Source organism: Cynocephalus volans, chromosome 11, assembly GCF_027409185.1.
Source record: "Cynocephalus volans isolate mCynVol1 chromosome 11, mCynVol1.pri, whole genome shotgun sequence".
Taxonomy (NCBI): domain Eukaryota; kingdom Metazoa; phylum Chordata; class Mammalia; order Dermoptera; family Cynocephalidae; genus Cynocephalus; species Cynocephalus volans.
Genome location: NC_084470.1, coordinates 106,667,884 through 106,688,094, shown reverse-complemented (window position 1 = coordinate 106,688,094; position 20,211 = coordinate 106,667,884). Strand labels below are relative to the sequence as shown.

General features: G+C 42.6%; 1 protein-coding gene across 2 annotated transcripts in view; it reads right to left on the bottom strand.

Moving 5' to 3' along the window:
- Positions 1–20,211, bottom strand: part of SLC30A10 (solute carrier family 30 member 10) — a 40,070-nt gene that overhangs the window by 8,807 nt on the left and 11,052 nt on the right. Inside the window, exon 1 of one of the 2 annotated variants that reach the window (XM_063115466.1) lies at positions 605–1,199. The exons of the other annotated variant lie outside the window; for it this stretch is intronic. Within the exon in view, the coding sequence (XP_062971536.1) occupies positions 605–1,199 (595 nt within the window). Of the gene's footprint in view, positions 1–604; positions 1,200–20,211 lie in introns of those variants that run through there. 2 annotated transcript variants of the gene reach the window in all.

Genomic DNA, 20,211 nt, shown 5'->3' with positions numbered 1-20,211 from the left:
GAAGAAACCTTGTGTTGTGTATGAGTTCTACAAACAAAAAGAACCAATAGACTCAAAATGAAGTTCTGTTACTTTAAATTCCTACTAGCTTATGGGAAACCCTACCTCTGCACACACACAGCCCAGCACAGTACACTTTGGTCTCGAATTAGCCTTGTGATCCACCTTTGGACTTCATTCACACCTCCTCTCCAGTGAAAATAAAAAGGGGGCAAGTGGGAGCCCACCCCCCACCCCCAAAATCCATAACATCCAAGGGGACAGAAGGACGGGGCAAAGGCGAATGGACAAAACAAAGTTCGGTAGCAGTTAATGAAGGGGACGAGGGTTGGGTAGGGCTTTCCGTTGCCCAATAATGAGGTCTGATTTTCAAGAAAATCAATACTCAGGCGGGGGGTGGGAGGGAGGCCAGTAGGGCCCGATGGTTCAGGAGCGGGGGAAAAAGGGAAAAAGGAATATGTTAACTTAGCATTAGGGAAGTAAAGTGGGACTGTAATGGAAATGGATTTAAGTAGGGGGGAAAAAAAACCAGCAGGCAGAAAGAAAAAGAGGGCGTGGGCGAGGAGGATGGGACCGGCGGCCGGAGGCTGCATCCGAAAGGCACCTGCTACGTTTGAGAACACGGTCGCCCCCTTCTCCTGCGTCCTTTCGACCGAGGCCCCCCGGAAGGTCACGGCCGAGTCCAAGCCCGGGGCCGTCGGGGTCGCCGCGCCAGGGGTCTCCGGCAGTGGCGGCGGCTGCAGGTGGCGACGGCGGCGGCGGCCGCGGCAGCAGGCGAACCAGGCGGCGCAGTCCTGGAAGATGAGCAGCCCCAGCAGGTTGACCGCCAGCCCCAGGACGCCGACGATGAGCACCAGCTCGGGGTCGTCGATGCGCTCGGGCCGGGCCAGGCGCAGCACGGCCTCCACGCAGATGGTGAAGCAGAGCGCGGCCAGGAAGACGGCGTTGCTGAGCGCGCCCACCACCTCGGCGCGCGCGTAGCCGTAGGTGGCGCGGGCGCCCCTGCTGGACCGCCGCGCGAGGCGGCCGGTGCCCAGGCCCACGCACAGCGAGATGAGGTCCGACAGCATGTTGAAGGAGTCGGAGATCAGCGCGATGGAGTTGCCCAGGTAGCCCGAGACCAGCTCGGCCACGAAGAAGGCGACGGTGAGCACGAGCATGAAGAGCAGCCGGCACGTCTTGCCCGAGTAGCGGCCCATCGCTGCAGCGCAGCAGCGGCCGCCGCGGCAGGTGGGGCGCGGCCGGGGCTCGGCGACGCTGGGGACCGCCTCCCGGGCTGCGCGGCGGCCGCCTGGGCGCTGCTTATATGCCGGACCGGCGCGCCCCGGCCCCGCTCGGCCAGTTCCAAGGAGTGGCCCGCGGCGGCGGTCTCTGAAGAGCCCTCCCGCCGCCCTGCCCCGCCTACGCGGCCGCGCCTGACTTGGCAGGTGGCCACGGGGCCGATGTCGCTCCTTCTAGAACACAGCGGTGCACACGGGGGAGCCGCTGAGAAGAGGGGCATGTCAAGCCTCACAGACCCTCCCTAAGCCGAGGTGGGATTCACCCAAAGACCTGCTCTCCGGGCCTTCTGGGTCGCCCGTGCCCTGTTGATTCACAGGGATGAGGACCTTGACGGCTGAGGGCGTGTTCGCAGCGGGGACGTGGACACCGGCACGTATGTGCCCGGGCGCTGCTGGCAGGACAGAGTTCACATTCGCCCGGTGCAAGGCCCAGGGCACTCACTCGGGCCAAGCCAGCCCTAACGGTGCTTCCTGCCCCTCGTGTAGTTAAATTTACGTTCATCCACACTCAGCATCCCCCACCCCACCGTCCACTCCCACCCGTGGTAAAGCTGTCTCAACCTCCTGTCCTCGCAGCCTTCATAAAGGAAGCATGATCGTTTCTGTTCCCACCTCATGGCACGGTGTCGTCCCTGTGCCCCTTCAGGATCTTACCATCAAGGCCTCCTTCCGCAGGTGAACTGCAGGCAGCCCTCAGGAGAGCCCAGATCAGCTCCCGCCCAGCGCCCGACGGCCGCTTTACTCTGTGGTAGAAACAAGTCCCTTGCCACCCAAGAAGCCAGGATGGCCTTCTCTGTGTATGTGTCTCATTCTCCACTGGAGAGAAACTTCTGCTCAACTCCATGTGTCTCTCACAGCACGACCTGACACTCTTAGGTCAATTGACTGACTTACACGAAGGTTTATTCCAAATACATACTCTCCTGTTGACAACAGGCTCTGTTCCAAGTAAAAGTTATCCAGAAGGAAACTGTCTCCAGGACTCTGGGAGAAGCTGAGGAACAGACCCTGGAAGAAGGGTGTTGGCTGTCTGTCAGTTCGGGGAGGGGCGTGGGGGAGCCCTCTCGGTTTCTTTTTTGGTTTGTTTTTGTTTTATACTCTTATTTCAGGAAGGATCTGAAGGTGAGGTCTGGTCATCTCTGTTCTCCCTCCCCACCCCCAACCCCACAACTTTAACCATTCCTGAAAAAAACACATCTGTTTCTGGCTTGGAAATGAATAAAAATGTCTCACTCAAAAAAAGCTACATTATTCGTTAGTAGAACATTCTAATTTCTGACCCCATTTATTGTCTTAGCCTTGTAAAACATAATCTTGTCTTTCAATGATCTCTGAGCATCCATAACAATCATGCTAAAGCACCCTTGATCCGAGGGTCCCACTTTATACCAGATGAGCCTCCAAACTCACTGAGCTTATTAAACATTCCCACCTCCAGGAAAATATCCCTACACTGAGAATTTGAGGAAATGGATCACTTAAAGTATTCTCTAAGTATGAGTATAATTTTGATCGATAATATAGAAGTAAGAAGATATAGACTGATGGAAGTTTTGAAGCTGTGTGGCCTTGGACAAGTTCCCTAATCATCTGGGCCTGTTTTCACTGCTGTAAAATGGGAATAATAATAGTATAGTGAGGATTAAATGAGTCAATATGTGTGAAGAGCTTATAACAGTGCCTGGTACATAGTAAGCACTCAATAAGTGTTAACTACTGTTATTATCATTAGTATTATTAGTAGTAATACTTCAAACCGTGAAACCTCCAAAAATTTAACAAATGACAGCAAGCAAAGCAGTGAAAGTAAGTGAACCAGGCCTTTTGGAACTCACTTGACAGGGCTAAAGTATTCCTTGCTAACTGCGTTTCTTTGTTATTCACAACTGAAAGAAAAACCTGGTATCAGCAGATTGCCCAGTCATTCTCCAAGACAAGGCAGATAACAAGGATTGTGTCACTGCCCCGGGAGCACAGTCAATGGAACTAGAAAGCCAGGGGCCAAGGAAGCACAGGAGTAGGCTGTGTCTGAGATACCTTGCCTGGGGTCCGGTTCCAGACTTTAAGAAAGGGTAAGAGTAGCTAGATAGTACCAAGGACATGCACTATTGAAAAATGTTTTGACTCTGAAAGAAAGTTATAAATATGTAAATTTTAAAAAATATATATAATACATATATAAATTAACTATATATTAAATGTTTCACATATATAAAATCTAAGTTAATTGATAGAAATTTAGGCTGCGTTTTATACTTTACAGTAAATTTTGAGGTTTCTATAGCTTTTGTTTATTGAGCTCTGACTCTGTCAAGCCCTGTACTGAGTACTTTATAGGCATTATCTCATTTCATCCTCACAACAGCCCCATAAAATAAGTACTATTTTATAAGTGAAGAACCTGAAGCCCAGAGATTTTAAGTTAATTTACCCAAGATCACACAATCTGTAAATGATATACTCGAGGTGAGATCTAGGCATCAAACTCTAGTGCTTATATTCTTCACCCCCACATTATACTAATTTAATAATTTTTAAGACTTTTGTTCTAAATAAATGAAAAAATGTTTAAGTTCACCTTTTATTGGTACAAAACTTATCGTGCTAAAATTCATAAATTCAGAAATTATGACACTAAAACTCCTTTCTACACTGGTATCTAACCCAGAAATTAACAAACCATTACTTTTTTAGAAATTGAAAAAGCAGCTGTTTTTGTTTTAATTTTTTAGTCCCACTTGACGAGAGATAGTGTTCCCTTCAGGGAAGAGAATGAACATCTCGTCCAAAACACCAAATTCTCATTCAAAAGGTGAGGAAGCTCTTTTCCCCATAGAAAAATCTGGAGGCTCCCAGATTTTGAATACATCATCAAAAGATGGAGACTTTTCATCATTAGCCCAGCTCCAAACAAGCAGAGCATACAATAATGTGAAGACTTTACAAAAGAAAATCCCTTCTCCAAGTAGCTGAGGAATCCTGTGTTCAAAGTCAGTTCTGCATTGGTGAATTTGTATAATATGTGTATTTGTAGCACTTTGGCTACACAAACGTACTTTTTTTTTACCCCCAAATTATGCATACCTTTTGACATTTTTCAAGATACATTAGATTTAAGAGACTCTTGATTTGAGGTGGTTCCCATTCTTTTTTTTGTTTGTTTGTTTTTTTATGATAGAGGCATGAGATGTGAAAAAGACAAAAACTAATAGTGGCCGACACCACTTTGAATGGGCTATTGCTAAGGAAGAGATAGGCAGCAGTGCTATGAGTTTCCAGCCACCTAGAAGACTCATTCTTAGAGAAGCAGCGCTAATAAGAATTTAGAGCTGTACCCATCAGCCTGCTGAGTGTCCTTACCTAAAGGCACCTCTGTGGTTCTCCAGAATGCCACTTATTCTTGCAACAAAGGAATATGTCTGCTACCAACGCTAGCTCAGGAAGTGATAAGAACACAAGCCCACCATACAACAAATGATGCAACCTGTTTATTGAGAAAACATCAGACTCTGGATAATTTTAATTTTGCACTCAAGTTAAGAAACCTTGAAAGGCACAGTAGCATAGGAGTTAATAATATGAGCTTTGGAGTCAGACACACTTGGCACTTAATTGGAGCTCTGCTACTTGCCTTCTACTGCTCATGTGACCTGGGACGAGTTCCTTACACCTTTTTCTTCATCTGTGAAAAAAGGATAGTAATAGTATCTACTGCATGGGGTTGTCGAGAGACTTCAGTGAGGAAACACACATGAATTGCTTAGTGTAGGACCAGGTTCAAAAGAAAGGCTCAATAAGCATTCACCAAAACTAACCACCACCTTGAGTTTTAAATCCAAGTTTAGGGAGGGGGGAATATTTCCTTTCACTAAAAGATTCACATAAGGGTTACTTTTAGAGATAATACACATTTAAGGATTTCATCTAAGCAGCAGTGAAACTTAATGCAGACATAAGATAAAACGTTTTTAAGTTCCTGCAGCTGGAAGTGAAATATAGTTTGAATGACAATACTTCCACATATACAAAACATAGGAACCCAGGTTACTGACTGTTGAGTGCACAGGTGTAAAAGAATGACATCAACTTTTATATAACAACAAGGATGATGTGTTTTTTTTCCTCAAAGTCTTTCAGAATAGATTAAATTTAAGAGATTCTTTACTTGAGGTGACCACTCTTTTTTTTTATAGTAGATGCATAAGATCTGAAAAAAGATAAAATGTGGGTAGTGGTCAACACCACTTTGAATCAGCTGTTGATAAAGAAGAAATACTCTTTGGGGCCATTAGATGCACTTGAGAGTAAGAGGCCATGTCGTCTGGGGCAGTTTGTTGTTATAGACACCGTAGCTCTGCTGTATATGTCACTTACCATCTCCAGGTCACATGGACAGCCCCAGAGACTCCCTCATGGGGAACCCTGTGCTTGAGGTTGGGTAAATGAAAACATGAAAATGAGAAGGGGATATGGCAATTAGGAAGAATGGGGGAAAGGGTTAGAAGCGGAACTGGGAGTTTAAGAAACACCTGTCATTCAAAGTTCATCATCACTTGCTGATATCGTTTGGGGTCTGATTACTTCCTGATTGGTGAATAGTGACAGGGAAATCAACTTTTGGACTGTTTCCAATTCAAATGGAAGCAAAAAGAACAAAAAGTTGCAAAAAATGGAGGAAAACTCCCATTCGATATTGGTTCTAAACCTAATAGTTTTAACTGTAAGTTAGATCCTATATTATTTCCTAATTTCCAGAAAAGATTCACATGTATTATTTAATGCCGTCAGAAACAATCTAACACAAACAGCAACTTCCTTCATTGCTACATTCATCTTAATTTTAAGGCTATATGAACATTAATTAGAAAGGCCATTAGCCCAAGAAATTGTGTGTACGGGGTGAGGGGGTTAAAACAAAACTCATCACTAAACGCCTTTACCTTTGTCTGGCAAACTCACTGGTTAATTATTCAGTGTGATGTAGTCTAAGGACAGGCTTTGGAGCCATGCAGATCTAAGATCCAGTCTTAACTCTATTTGCTAGCTATTAGCAAGTACACAAGCCACTTAACTTCCATGAGCCTCTGCAGAACCTGGAGATAGAGGTTATCACTCTCTCACACAGTGGTTGTGAGAATCAGATGAAACAGCGTATGTGAAGGACCTCTCATGGTGCTTTTGGCAGATAATCAACAAATGCTGGCTCCTTCCATTAACTTCTGGCTATCATCATTCCCAGAACTATTGTTGACTCCTAGTAAGGAGCATTGTGGACTCTCCTTCACAGTTACAGTCCAAATAATCTGATTAGCTTAATTGGCTTAAAATTAACTAGCTATTGATTAATAAAATATTTAACAAATATAAAATATTGATTAATAAAATATTTTATGTACATAAAAATATTTAAAATAAAGTACTTTACAAATACAAACTCTAAACTTCTCAGTTAATATTGCTGTACATCTCTGTCCATCCTGACCTTGTCTTCTGTTGGTCATGTGGCAGAAGAGTCAAGAGAATTAGGGTATCTGGACTGGGGACATAGCATTATGACCATGACAAATGAGAAGCAGTGATGAATATTGATATGAGGTCTGGAGGAGAACTAAGATTCTTGACCTCTGACATGAAATGATTCTACAACTTGGACTGTCACCAAATTTCTGAGCTTTAGTTTCCCAATCTGTAACATGCAAATAAGAACCTTGTCCTACCTAGCGTATGTAGTTGTTTTATATATCAGATAAGATAATGAAGATACAAATACAGAGACAAACAAAAGGTATTGTTGTTGCAATTATGAAGCCATGGACTTCATAATTATGAATCAATGAGTTCTAGAAAATAAGCACTGTATTTATAACTACAGTAGTTCAAACGGGTCAGCTAAGGTTTTGGATTGCCCAGAACTTCTCCCTGCCTCCTTCCTTCCTGCTCCTCAGACACAGAGATGGGCATGTAACCTAGGGTGAGCCAATTATCATTCCTCCTCCCGTGGTCACAATGCTTGGTTCAAGAGATGGGCACTTGATCCAAGACGGGCCAGAGTTCTCCTCCTGAAATTTTCAAGATGGATCTGTAAGAGAGAGAGGCTCCATTTCTCCTCTGGCCACTTAATAGTGAGGATGAGCCTCTGGTGATCATATCTCCCCCTGCTTCCTTCTCAACAACACCCTTCAATCTGCAGTAGGAGAGGAGGCAAAAAGAGATGAGAGACAATGAAAGAGAATCTCTAATGAAACCCAAGTCTCTGGTTCCAACTTGATTATGTGAACCAGTAAATTTTCCCTTTTTGTTTAAGCAAGCATAGATAGGTTTTTTGTCATTTGCAACCAGACACTTCTGGTCAATAGTTGGTCGAGAACCTATGTCTATGTGTATTATGAATTGCTAACAATGGTTTTCTCCTCTTCTCCACAGTCAAGACTAATCCTTAAAAAAAAAAAAAAAAGGTAAAAGGAGTACATTTTGTAATGACAAATATGCCAACTAACCTGATTTGATCATCACATATTATACACAAATACTGATAGTCAACTCCTTACCCCACAAATACGTATAATCGATTATGTTTCAATTAAAAAAAATTGTAAAAGCGCAAATTAAAAGGACTTTTTAATTCTATTCCTCTATTTATTCTATTCCTTTGTTTATTCTATTCCTCCCTATTGCCAGAGGAATTATTCCTGCTCCATTTCTCTGATCCCTTCAGAGAAAAAACTCTTGAGAAATTTCTCACAGTCTTTACATCCTCACATTCCTTTCTCCCCCCCACTCCCACTCCAATCCCATCTCCATCTTCACCACATCACTGAAAAGGCTTTGTCAGTGTTATCCATGGCATTCATTCCCAAATCCATTGGTTTTCTGTCCTTATCTGGCTGGAATTCTCAGTGACATTTGTTACTGAAGACCTTGATCCCCTTCTTCAAACACTCCTTTCATTTGACTTTTGAACCCTGCACCCTCCTGGTTTTCTGTATATATCATTGACAGTTCTTCCTCCTCTTCTAAAGCTTTAAATGATGGAGTGTCTCAGGACTCAGTCCTGGCCTCCCTCCTCCTTGCTCTCTGTGTTCATTCCTTTGGTAATCTCACTCATTCCCATGCTTTAAATCTATATTCAGATGGACTTCCAAATATGTATCTCCAGTCTGGGCTTCGTCAAACTCCAATTCAATGTACCTTGGTCCATTTCCACCTGGATATCTAGTAGACACTACAAACATGTCCCTCATCTTCCCCATCAGAGTAAATGACATCAGCATTGACCCAGATGATCAGGCCAAAAGCCAGAGGCCATCCTTAATTCCCTCATTCCTCAACTAAAACCATCAACAAATCAGTTCACTCTCCTTCTGAAATACACCCCAAGTCATCACTTACCTTTATCTCACTGCCTCAACAATACTCCATCATCTGTCTCCAAAATTATTTCATGAATCTTCTCCCAATTTTTCATCCACTATGTTCTTCATACAGCAACCAGAGTGATCATGTTAAAGTGTGTATCTGACCAAGCAAGTCCTCAACTTAAAACCCTCTCCTCCTACTTCAGATAAAACCCAAGCCTCTTGCCCTCGTGTGCCACTAGCTTCCACCCCTGCGTCCACGCCCCCTTTTCCTTCAGTAGCTGGTCGCCTGTCCTCAGCTCAGCACATGGCTGAGCGTGCTCCTTCATGGTTTTTTGCTGCTCAACTAAAGACTACAGTGTCCATCTTCTCATGCAGCTAGCTGTGGCCACATGACTAGCTTTGGGTTAGAAGCTATAAATGAAGATGCCATAGGCTACTTTCAGGAATTTCCTTAAATGGAGGAGGCAGGCCCCCCTTTGCCTTTTTCTCCATTCTGCCACATGGGATGTGAATGTGAAGGATGGAGCTGCAGCAAGTGTCTTAGACCATGAGGATAGGGGCCTCATCCTAGGGAAGGCAGAGCAGGTTTGGGTGCTTGGGGGCCGGGGTCAGGCGGAACTGGATTTTTGATGATTTTGAAGCCATATACCAGCCCAGGAGTACCTTACTTCCAAAAGTTTCCCACAAAAGGAAAAATCTCATCATGTTCAAACTGCTGTTATCCATGGGGTTTAGTCATGTGCAGATGAACTGAAGCCTGACACAACTGGCCCACAAGATAAAAGCGTCCCTGCCTACCTGTCCAACCCCACCTCCTTCACCCTCTATCTGGTTCACCCCCTGCCAGCCACACTGGTCTTCTCTGTTCCTCAGACATTCCAGTCTTATTCCTCCATAGCTCGCTGCTCTGGCTGTTCCTCCAGCTCGAAATGCTCTTCCCTGCTCTCCATGTGACTGACTGGTTCCTTCTTATCACCCGGGCCTTGTCTCAAATGGCTCTCCCTCTGTGAAGCCCCCTGTCCACTGAGTCTCAATGGTCATCCTGTTATCACTACCGCATCGCCTGGTTTGGTTTGGTTTTCCCTGTATTGTATCCCCAGTGCCTGAAACTGTACTAGACACACACCAAGTATTCAATATTTAGGGGATAGATATGAAGGAAGAACCAAAAGAATAAATGAATTTCATATTGCATTTCTTCACTGAGGAGAGTAGATAATGGCAGAGTCTACATTGTTCTCAAATGATATTATGATGTGGAGAATGATGCCTTGACATTGTCACTAGAGAAATAGAGAAAATATGACCAAATTAAAATAAGCTGCATGTCCATGCCCTCACTGCCTAGACGAATTCAATTCACCAAACATTTGCAGGACACCTGAAATGGGCCAGATGCTGGAGAACACAGAGATAAACATGTTAGATTGCTCACAGGACTTTCGAGGTAAGACAAGAAACATGCACATTTCATTCAGTTTGATAGTTACTATGAGAGCTAAGATGTGATAAACGTGAATTGAATGCCTTGGACTATGTGCAATATTTATAACCAGATCATGGGCCACCATGATAAGGAGTTTTAAACTTATTCTGAAGGCAGCAGGAAACCATGAAAGGGTTGTGATAACAGGAATACCATAATTGGGTTTAATTTTCATAAAGATGAGTCTGGCAGCCATGAAGGGTGGATTGAAGTGACTGAAGGAATGTGGCAAACCAGAAAAAGCAGGTTTGCAACATTCTAGACAAGAGATGGTGATGGCCTCTGCTAGTGAAAATGGAAAGAAGAGGACAGATTGGAGGACATTATGGAAGTAGAACTTACAGGGCTTAGCGACTGACGGGATGTGCCTGGAGTGGAGGTCGATGGTGGGTGGAGAAGGGTCCAGGCTGTCCCCAGGTGTTTGTATGGGTGGCGGTGTGGGTCATCAAAACAGAATGAAGAAGAGGAGGTAGATTTCAGAAATGCCTCATAGTCATTCATTCAAGTGTTCATTTGCCACATAACCACGATACACCATCAGGTGAGACAGACACAGTCTCTCCCTCCCAGCTGGACACAAGCACCTGACTGCCCTGTGGTGCGAGGGGGGTCGTGATGAGGGGAAGAGAGGGCCTGATGGGGCCACGGAGAGGAAGCACCCCCTAGGGTGGTGTGAGGGAGGCCTGCCTGAAGGAGTGGCGACAAGGAGAGGTGGGCACAGAGCCATGAGAGCGGTGGGGAGTGCCCAGGAGGAGAGAACGGCATGAGCCACGTCCTGCAGGTGATAGAGAGGGTTATGAGTGAGGACTGGAGGACGGGATTTGAGGTGCTGGAGTGTCCTAAACCACGTAAGGGATCTGGGGCTTTACCTTAAGGGGACAGCAAGCCACTGAAGCTGGGGAATAAGAGCCATCTGGTCAGGCAGCACATCTTCACTGAACATTTGCCACATTCCAGACAAGGGTCCAGGGGAAGGATGCAACACAGAACATGACAGAGAAGGACCTGTGGATCTCATGCTCTAGAGAGGAAGAAAAAAAGAGTAAATAAAAGAATGAAAGGAATAGAGAGGGAGGGAGGAAGAGAGGGAAGGAGGAAGGAGGGATGTTGGGAAAAAAATCAGGAAAAATAAATCATCTACGCCAGCGGCTTTCAAGCATTTTTCCCTTAGAGTGGCCATGGAGCCAGTTCCGATGGGATGGTCATGGACAGTCTCTATGAAGAGGTGAGAGCTGCTGGGACCCTGAGCGACAGCAGAAGCCAGCCACGAGAAGGGCTGCGAAGGGCGCTCCGGGCAGAGACCCGCAAGAGCACCGATGTTAAGGCGCAGAGGTGAGGGGATGCTTCCCGGGACAGAGAGGTGGCAGGCGCTAGACCGTAGTGAGCATGGGGACCGGGGAAGACCTGAGTCCAGAGAGGCAAGAGGACAGTGGAAAAACATGAAAGGCAGGGAGGCCATGCATTTCAAAAATGTTCCTGAAGCCCGGCCTGTTTTACTCTCTTGTACTAGCTGCCTGGAGGCTGGGGGCATTTGAGTTTCCAGGGCAAGGCTATGGTCGTGGGGTTTTTCCCCTTTTAAATAGATTTTAGTTTTTAGAGAAGTTTTAGGTTCGTAGCAAAATGGAGCGGAAACTACAGAGAATTCCTGCATACACCTCCCCACACACTCCCAGCCTCCTCTGCTATCAACATCCCCCTCAGAGGAGTCCATTTGTCATATTTGATGAACCTACACTGACGTCATTATCACCCACAGTCCAGAGTTTTCATCAGGGTTCACTCTCGGTGCTGTGCATCCTATGGGCTTCAACAAGTGAATAATGACACGTATCCTCATCATAGTGTCATCCAGAAGAGTTTTGCTGCCTTACAAATCCTCTGCACCCTGTCTATTTATACTTCCATCCTCCCTAATCCCTGAAAACTCCTACTTTTGCCTTTTTCAGAATGTCATATAGTTAGAATCATGTAGATGACTACAATTTTTAAAAGTTGATGTAAGTGAAGAACTCAGAACAAATCAAATGCTTTTCTGCAAGGAAATTATGTAAAACATAAATGAGTATTCGCGGATCACACGGTCCTCCCTGTGGATGACGTGTCACATCTTCAGAGGCCCAACCTGACCAAATGGAGCTGGGCGTGCCAGGCGTGACCGCACCTGGCCCCCGCGCTGCCCCTCAGACACGCTCACTACCTTTCCTCATTTTAGCTGGAGAACAGGTTCGGCGAGGTCAATGACTTGCCCAAGTTTTTCCAGCCAGGAAGAGTGAAATGACATCATAAGCTTCAGAGATGAATCAACTTGGCCTTGAGTATCGACTCTGCCTCCATCTGCATCATCTGGACAATTGCAACAGCTTCACTCATGCATATAAAACATCTCAAATGTGGCTCTTGGAGTTCATCAAAAAATATCATTATTCTGAGAGGCTTTGATATAATTACCTCATTCTTTTTATCTGCTTATGCCATTTCATAGTAGAGATGTACATAGTTTATTTAAGTGACCCCTATCTCTGCCGATGCGCACTTAGTATATTCTTTTTTATACACTTGCATTTCGTCATTGTTGTGTCATGGCTGTGATTATTTATGTAAACTGTCATAGTAAACATTGTTGTGCATATATTGCTGCTCACTCTTTGTAATATGATAAGTTTCTGAACATACTGGGTCAAAAAGCATGGGCATTTAAAATTTTTTATAGCTATTGACAAATTGCCATCCAAACATATTGTACAAATTTATGCTCCTACCAAAAGTTATGAGATTATTATCTTCCTTTTATTTTCCAATTCTTTGCTGCTAACGTATGAGAATGTAATTGACTTTTTTTATATTAACCTTCTATCCTCTGACCTTGCTAAATTCACTTCTTAACTCTCATAATTGTTTCTTAGATTTCCCGGTATTTTCTAGGTAAACAATTATATTACCTGCAAATAAAGACAATTTCATTTCTTCCTTTTATTAAAAAATGTATGAGAGTTTGGTTTCCATTAGGCTTCTGATGTCACTAGTTCGTGAGTTCTTTAAAACTTCTGGAGGGGAGATCATTTAACTTTATTTAATGATTCTTTCTGACGGTATTCTCATTAGCATCAAAAATACTTACATTCTATTCTGTACCTATAATTCTGAAAGTGATCTAGCTGCAGTTCTATATTTTAATTGGTTTGGTGCTCACCAGCAGTCTTTTTATACTATGGCTTTTCCATTTCTGAGATCATCTTGATTCACATTTTGGCTGACTGGATTTCATCTGGTGGTTTCTTTCAAAAAGAATTTTTGAGTTTTTTGTATGTATACATTTGATGTCGTTATGTTGCCATTTATAAATAAACAACACTGAGATGGTATAAAATTCTTAGGCTTATATTTTATTTTATCTCTGAGGATTATGTATACACCTATCCATTATAGCCTGGCATTGCATGTTACTGTGGAAAAATCTGAATCCAACCTAATGTTGAGGTGGTAGGGTGGACGGAATGACACTTCAGGTAAGCAAGGGTCTCCTAAACCAGATAAAGGATTTGGAACAACCTAATATTTGTTCCCCTGTAGATGACAGGGTTTTTCTGCCTGGATGCCTGTGGGAGTCTTTCTTTATCCTTGATGTTCAGAAACATCTCCAGAATATATATATCTGCATATACATTCCATGTCAATTATCCCTTTTGATTTGCAGATTTCTATCTCCCTTTAGAGAAAAAAATTATTCTATTACAGCTTTGAATATTTTTTCTGGAATACTTGCCTGCTTTCTACCTCAGGAAATACCTGGCATGTATCTGCTGTATTGTGCTGTCTCTTGTCCACACACATTATCTTCCTTTTAGTTGCTTTAAATTCCTTGGTTCGTTTCTCCAGCCTGTCTTCCATGCCGTTGATGGTTTTCAACACTGCTTATTCTTTGTCTCACTGCTTCCCGTGCAAGTTTTCATTTCCATAATATTTTGTTATCCTCCTTTTATCCCCCTGAGTTCTCACAGTTCATGGTCATTGTTTTATCTGAGAATTTCCTCTGTTACCTGGGGTCATCATTCCTCCATATACAAGTATTTTTCCTCTGCCTTTTTGCTGGCTCCTCTTTTGACCTTTTCTTTGTAGGATCTCATGTAGTTCCCATATTGGATTGTTGCTGTCTATTATGCATCTTTGACTGGCACACTTATATCCAAGTCTGTTCACGGTGTGAGAAGAGCTGGGGGTGCGGGCGGCAGTGATCCATGGCATAGGTAGCTGGTGAGTTCAGTTTGGATCTGTTGTCTCAGAATTTCCTCTCCAGATATGCTTCCTCCCATTGAGATATATATGTCACCCTGCAGACGGTCTACAAGGTTCACACTGGAGCCTCCCAGCTCCCAGTTTTTTGTGTTAAAGGACCCTCCATTCCCCAAGCTTCATATTTCCATGAGGACACCTCCATGGGAAAGGACAACTCTATGGGAGTATCACTCTTGTCCTCTTTCTGCTGCTCCCCCAACTTTTCTTCCAGAGGCAGGATAACCTCTTTGGTAAATTTCTGAGAAAGAGTAAATCATGCTAAGCTAACCTCTTCTGGTATTCTTTTTCAGATTTGCCTTCCCACAGAGTCCTGCTATCCTGATACATGAGGGAAGCTTACAGGGGCAGGCTCTGCCCTGTGGAGGGAGGCCTTGCACTGGGTGGGTGAGTTTAATTCTAGAATAAACTATTAGGAAGCTCTTTGTCTCTACACTCAAGCCATATCCTTCAATATCTGTAATATAGTTGATATTTTATGTTCAACTGTCATTCATATCTTATCTCTCATTTGCTTCCAAGCCTAGGAGAGTAAGAAAGGAGTATCATTTTTGAGTCCCTAAAGCCCTAACATATTGGTGACTTGGCATGAACCTTGAGAAAGATAAAAATGAGTATCTACAGGCCAAAGTAATACAAGGAGATTGAGCTTCTGGTATGGTCAGGGCAGGAGCTGTTGGGTTTTACTGCTCCAGTAAGTGTGAGCCAGGCAGTATTTTGACCTTTGCAGGTAACCACAGCTTATTGCCCACAAAAGAATGGCTGTTGTTATAGATACAGGGCTGTTTTAGCAGGCCTTAGTGAGCATGAGCTTTTAAGACTGCCTTTTGTTATATACTTCAGTCTCCTGTGGAAAGAAAATGACAGGGAGAGTAATTTGCTCTCAGACCCAACAGGCAGATTGAGCTGGAGGAACAGAGAGCTGTCTTGAGGCCAGAAAGATGCAAAAAAAGGAAAGGAAATGCACACGTCTAAATACATGAAAAAGGGGGATTAGATTAGATCAGATTGGGGACTGGGAACCAAAGAAATCTTTCAGAGACAGAAAGGCAAGATTTCAGATAGCCAACTGAAATCGGGAATACACCCCCACCCCCACCACCACCAGAGGGAACCAGATTCAGGGAGCTGTTAAAAGCTTCTTAAAGCCATGAATGCTGTCCAGAATAAATGCAATTGGGGAGTGTGGCAGTTATCGTATGCATGTCACATCACTTATGTCGGGTATGTGGAAGGCAGATCATTTGTTTTAGTTCACAGATCTTCAAATTGAGGGAAGACATTCACCTGAGAACTACACCTGATGAGCAACATTCACCCTGGATCCATTTCAGATGATAATATCCTGGACTTGGAGCTGATGCCATATGGTGTGAGATTTTAGGGGTCTTGGGGAGGGGTGAGTGTATTTTACATGTTGAAGTAATGTAAATTGTAGCCAGAGGGCAAACTATGCAGATTGTTGTTTCAAAAATGGCCACAACCATATCTCCTACGCCACGTGTTCTTCTACAGGGTGACCCCGATGCTCCTTCCACCCAGAGTTGGGGTCTTTGGGCTTGACACTCCTCCCACCTTCTCACTTGCTTGTAATCCATAGCCTTCAAGTGGCTGCAGCCTCCAGCCGTCAAGTCACCCCAGCCTCTGAGTCTTCCCAGCTGAGGCTCAGACATCATGGAAACAGACAGGCTGTTCCCACTGTGTTCTTTCCAAATTCCAGCCCACAAAATCCCTGAGTATGATAAAATTGATGGTTATCTTATGCCACTAAATTTTGGGTGGCCTCTTATGCCGTAATTGGAAGAGAAAACTGCCATGTGAGAATCCCAGGAAAAGTAACATAGAATATTGAAGGAATTATTAGATGATCAGAGCAAAACATTTATTGTGGGGCAGGGGTTTGTCATACCCTAAAGAACCGGTTAAGAAACAGGCACAGTTAGTATCTAAAGACAGGCAGTGGAGGACCAGACATGCTGAAGGGAATCTAGACAGGACGATAATAGTTTGAGTCCACGCCTGGGGTAGATTTTTGGTTTAATTGGAAAATGCCTTTTGTGTGAGATTATGCAACTCAGAGAGGTGAGGGTTGACAAGATTTGTTTGGACAACAATTGCTTTTGGCAGACCCATAAAACATTGACTTCATTTCTCTCACTGTGATATGAGAAAAGTCTATGTTTGAAAAACAAATGTTTGACCCAGAAAACAATGACAAAGTAAAAGGAGGAAAGCCTAACAAAAACACCAGCGTTACATGTGGTAGAGAAGGAAATGGACTAACTTAAGAACTTGGTTAAACCATTAAACCATTAACTATCCAACCGAACCTTTCTGGGCAGAGAAAGAGAATACAGAGGGAAATGAAACACGAGAAGCACATCCCAACTTCAGAACAAAAGATTTTTTTTAGTAGAATGATATGCTTGCAATGTTCAAAAGCTGTGGAAAGAGAGCATCTGCAAGAGCATACAGCAGGAGCAACAGATAAACTTCAAATGTCCAAAACAGCTTCAGCTCAGGAATCTGCTAGGGCTGACCCTCAGACTGAAGCAAATGAGGGAATGAGGGAGCAGCTTCCTTAGGAAGCAGAATTCACAGGCATACATAGTTCTGGAGCTAGAGTGCAGACAGAGCCTGAAACAAGGGCTCAAGATGGAAATGAAATTCAGGAGCTTCCTTTATTCCTTCCTTCCTTCCTTCCCTCCTTCCTTCCTTCCTTCCTTCCATCGTCCTTCCTTCCTTCCTTCCTTCCTTCCTTCCTTCCTTCCTTCCTTCCTTCTTTCTTTCCTCCCTCCCTCTCTTTCTCTCTCTCTTAGATCAGATTGGGGACTGAGAACCAAAGAAAACTTTCAGAGGCAGAAAGGCAAGATTTCAGATCTATATCTCTCTCTCTCATGCCAGTTGGGAAGGTAAAGTGCCACAGATAAAATCAGGAGCCTAGGGTGTTATTGCTGCAGATTTTTAAATTCTGAAATTAGGCAGGAATGTTTTAAATGTCGCTCTCTGGGAAAGGATGCCATGTGTTGACCAAATAGGGAGAACTCATCACCATATTAACCTCCTGTTGTGAGAGCTCTGCCAATGGAACTAAGTACCCAGATGTTGGCCCTGGCTAGGTCTGGCACACACTGGCTGGCATCTTGGAGAGCCAAAACCAAGAGAACTCCTTTCCTCTGATATAGCTGCATTTCTTCTAAGGTCCTTGTAAGCAGTAATGAGGACCTAGCTTATATTAAGTGCTGAATTCTGGGAATCTAAATTTGCCTGTCATAAGTCCTCTGGCTCTAGGATAAAATTATGTGGTCTGTCAAACTTTTCGAACTCTTCAAAAAATGTGGCAGAAAATTCAAAAAAATACTCAAAGGCCAAAAATGAAGTCAAAGTCAAAATCCAGATAGGTAAGGTGAAGCCAGAATCTGACTTAAGGATATTTGCCCAATAAAGACAAATACTCTAGCCTTTTTGTTTAATAGCCACATGATCATATATGGCCTAAGAGACAAAACTTAGATACATGCATGATGGAGAGTTGAATCCATGATCCCCTTATAAAGCTAGATCCCTTAGTAAAAGGTTGAACAGCAACAACAACAAAAAAATCAAACAAAAACTCACTGTCCCAAAGGAGACAACAAGGAAACTTGATGTTTTAGCAATAATAATAATAATGAATCAAGCAAAAAATTTTAAAGTTTTCCCAAACTGATAATACTCTCAGGCACCTGACAGAAACAAATGCAAATCTTCTATGGAAAAATATACCTACAATTTATTCCTCAAAGAATTCTCCCAGAGAAAGTTCTGTTGAACATTAACTCACAACCAAAAATCATAAAACACACAAAACATGAAAAAAGCAAGCCACCTGGGAAACAGCAAAAATAATAAGCAGCAGAATCAGAAGACATAGGAAAGAAAGTACCTTGTTTAAACAACAGAGAGAAAAATAGCAAAAAGAAAAAAAGAACAGAGCCTCAGAGATCTGTGTGACTCTAACAATTATAAATGGAGTGAGGGACATAAAAGGAGGTAAGGTTTTCACACTTGACTCAAAATAGCAAAATGCTGACACCAGTAGCCTGTGATAAGTTATGTATATGTAATGCATTACTTAGAACAACTACTAACAAAGCTCTATTATGATACACTCGGGAAGACTATAAGAAAATCAAAATGGAATTCTAAATATGTTCAAGGGAGGCAGGAAAAAGAAAACAGAGAAATGAAAAACAGAAGGAACAAACAGAAAATAAAAAATAAGATGGCAGACTTAAGCCATAATCTTCAATAACTGCATTAAATGTAAATGGTCTAAATACACCAATTAAAAGACATAAAACTGGTAGAGTGGCTAAAAAGCAGACCCTACTACATTGATACCATGGAATACTACTCAGCATAAAAAGAAACTAAGTACTGATACATTCAACACTTGGATGGATCTTAAGAGCATTATGCTGAAAGAAAAAAGCCAGTTCCAAAGGTCACATGTGTGTGATTACATTTATACAGCATTGTTGAAATCAGAAGATTATAAAGACGGAAAACAGATTAATCATTTCCAGGGCATAGAGATGGAGAGTAAGGGTAGGAATAGTGGATATGACTCTAAGACGGTAGCATGAAGATACCATTGTTATGATGAATTTGGTGGTGGTTACACAAATTTACACATGTAATAAAATGCCATACAACTTTATATACACATTTTACAAATGTCAGTTTCTAGGTTTGGATATTGTACTATAGTTTCATTGGGGAAAACCAGACAAAATGTACATAAAACCTCTCTGTACTATTTTTTAACTTACTAGAATCTAAAGTTTCTTCTTTTCTAAAAAACATTTTCTTGTACATATTTGTGGGGTACAGGGTGTTGTTTCAATACATGCATATACTGCACAATGATTCACTTAGCATAGATAGCATAGTTTTGCCTCCTTTAGTCCAGAATCTAGAGTTTCTTCTAAATAAAGTTTTAAAAAACTTAATGGACAGGTTAATGAGCACCAAAGCTAAAGAAAAAAATTAAAAAGGGAATAAGTTAAGCTAAATCTAAAGAACTACCCAGAATGCAACACAAAAAATAGAAGGAATGAGAGAGAGATAACATCTAAAAATTTCCTGGAATTTATAAAAGACATAAATGCTTAGGTTTGGGAAATACAATGATTCCCAGATGAGATAAATAAAAAGAAATTCACATATGGAAATATTATTGCAAAACTGAAGAACATCAAAAACAGAGAAAAGATCTTCAAAATGTGAAGAACATGCAAGTCTTGGTGCCGGACTTGCACAACTTTGGATGTCCTGAAGGAATGACATCCATTCTAGTGGAAAACTGTCCAGACTGAACCACTGAAGGAAACATGACGCTAGCAGGCATGAGACTGTGCTCGAAGTGAAGATTTGAGGTTTTATGGCTTTGTTTTGACTTGCCTTTGGCTAGGCTTTAAATTAATAATCAGTGGCTTGATTTCTTTGGATATTAACATGGATATTAACTCATCAGGTCAAAGATATTTAATTTTGAAGTTGAGTTTTTCCCTCATAATTTGATATTAACAGGGATCTCATACTGTTTAAATTTCTAGCACTTTTATATTGCTGACATGGAATTATTAGAATATCTTGATATTATCTTTTTTTTCCACTAAGTAATCTCTGGTGAGCAATATTGAACATTTGTGGGGCCTCAGAGTTCATTTAATTAATGCCCTTACTGTTCTTACCCATTTCAGTTACTAAGGGTATCTGAATTGCCAAACACTGATCCAAAGGAGAATATCCA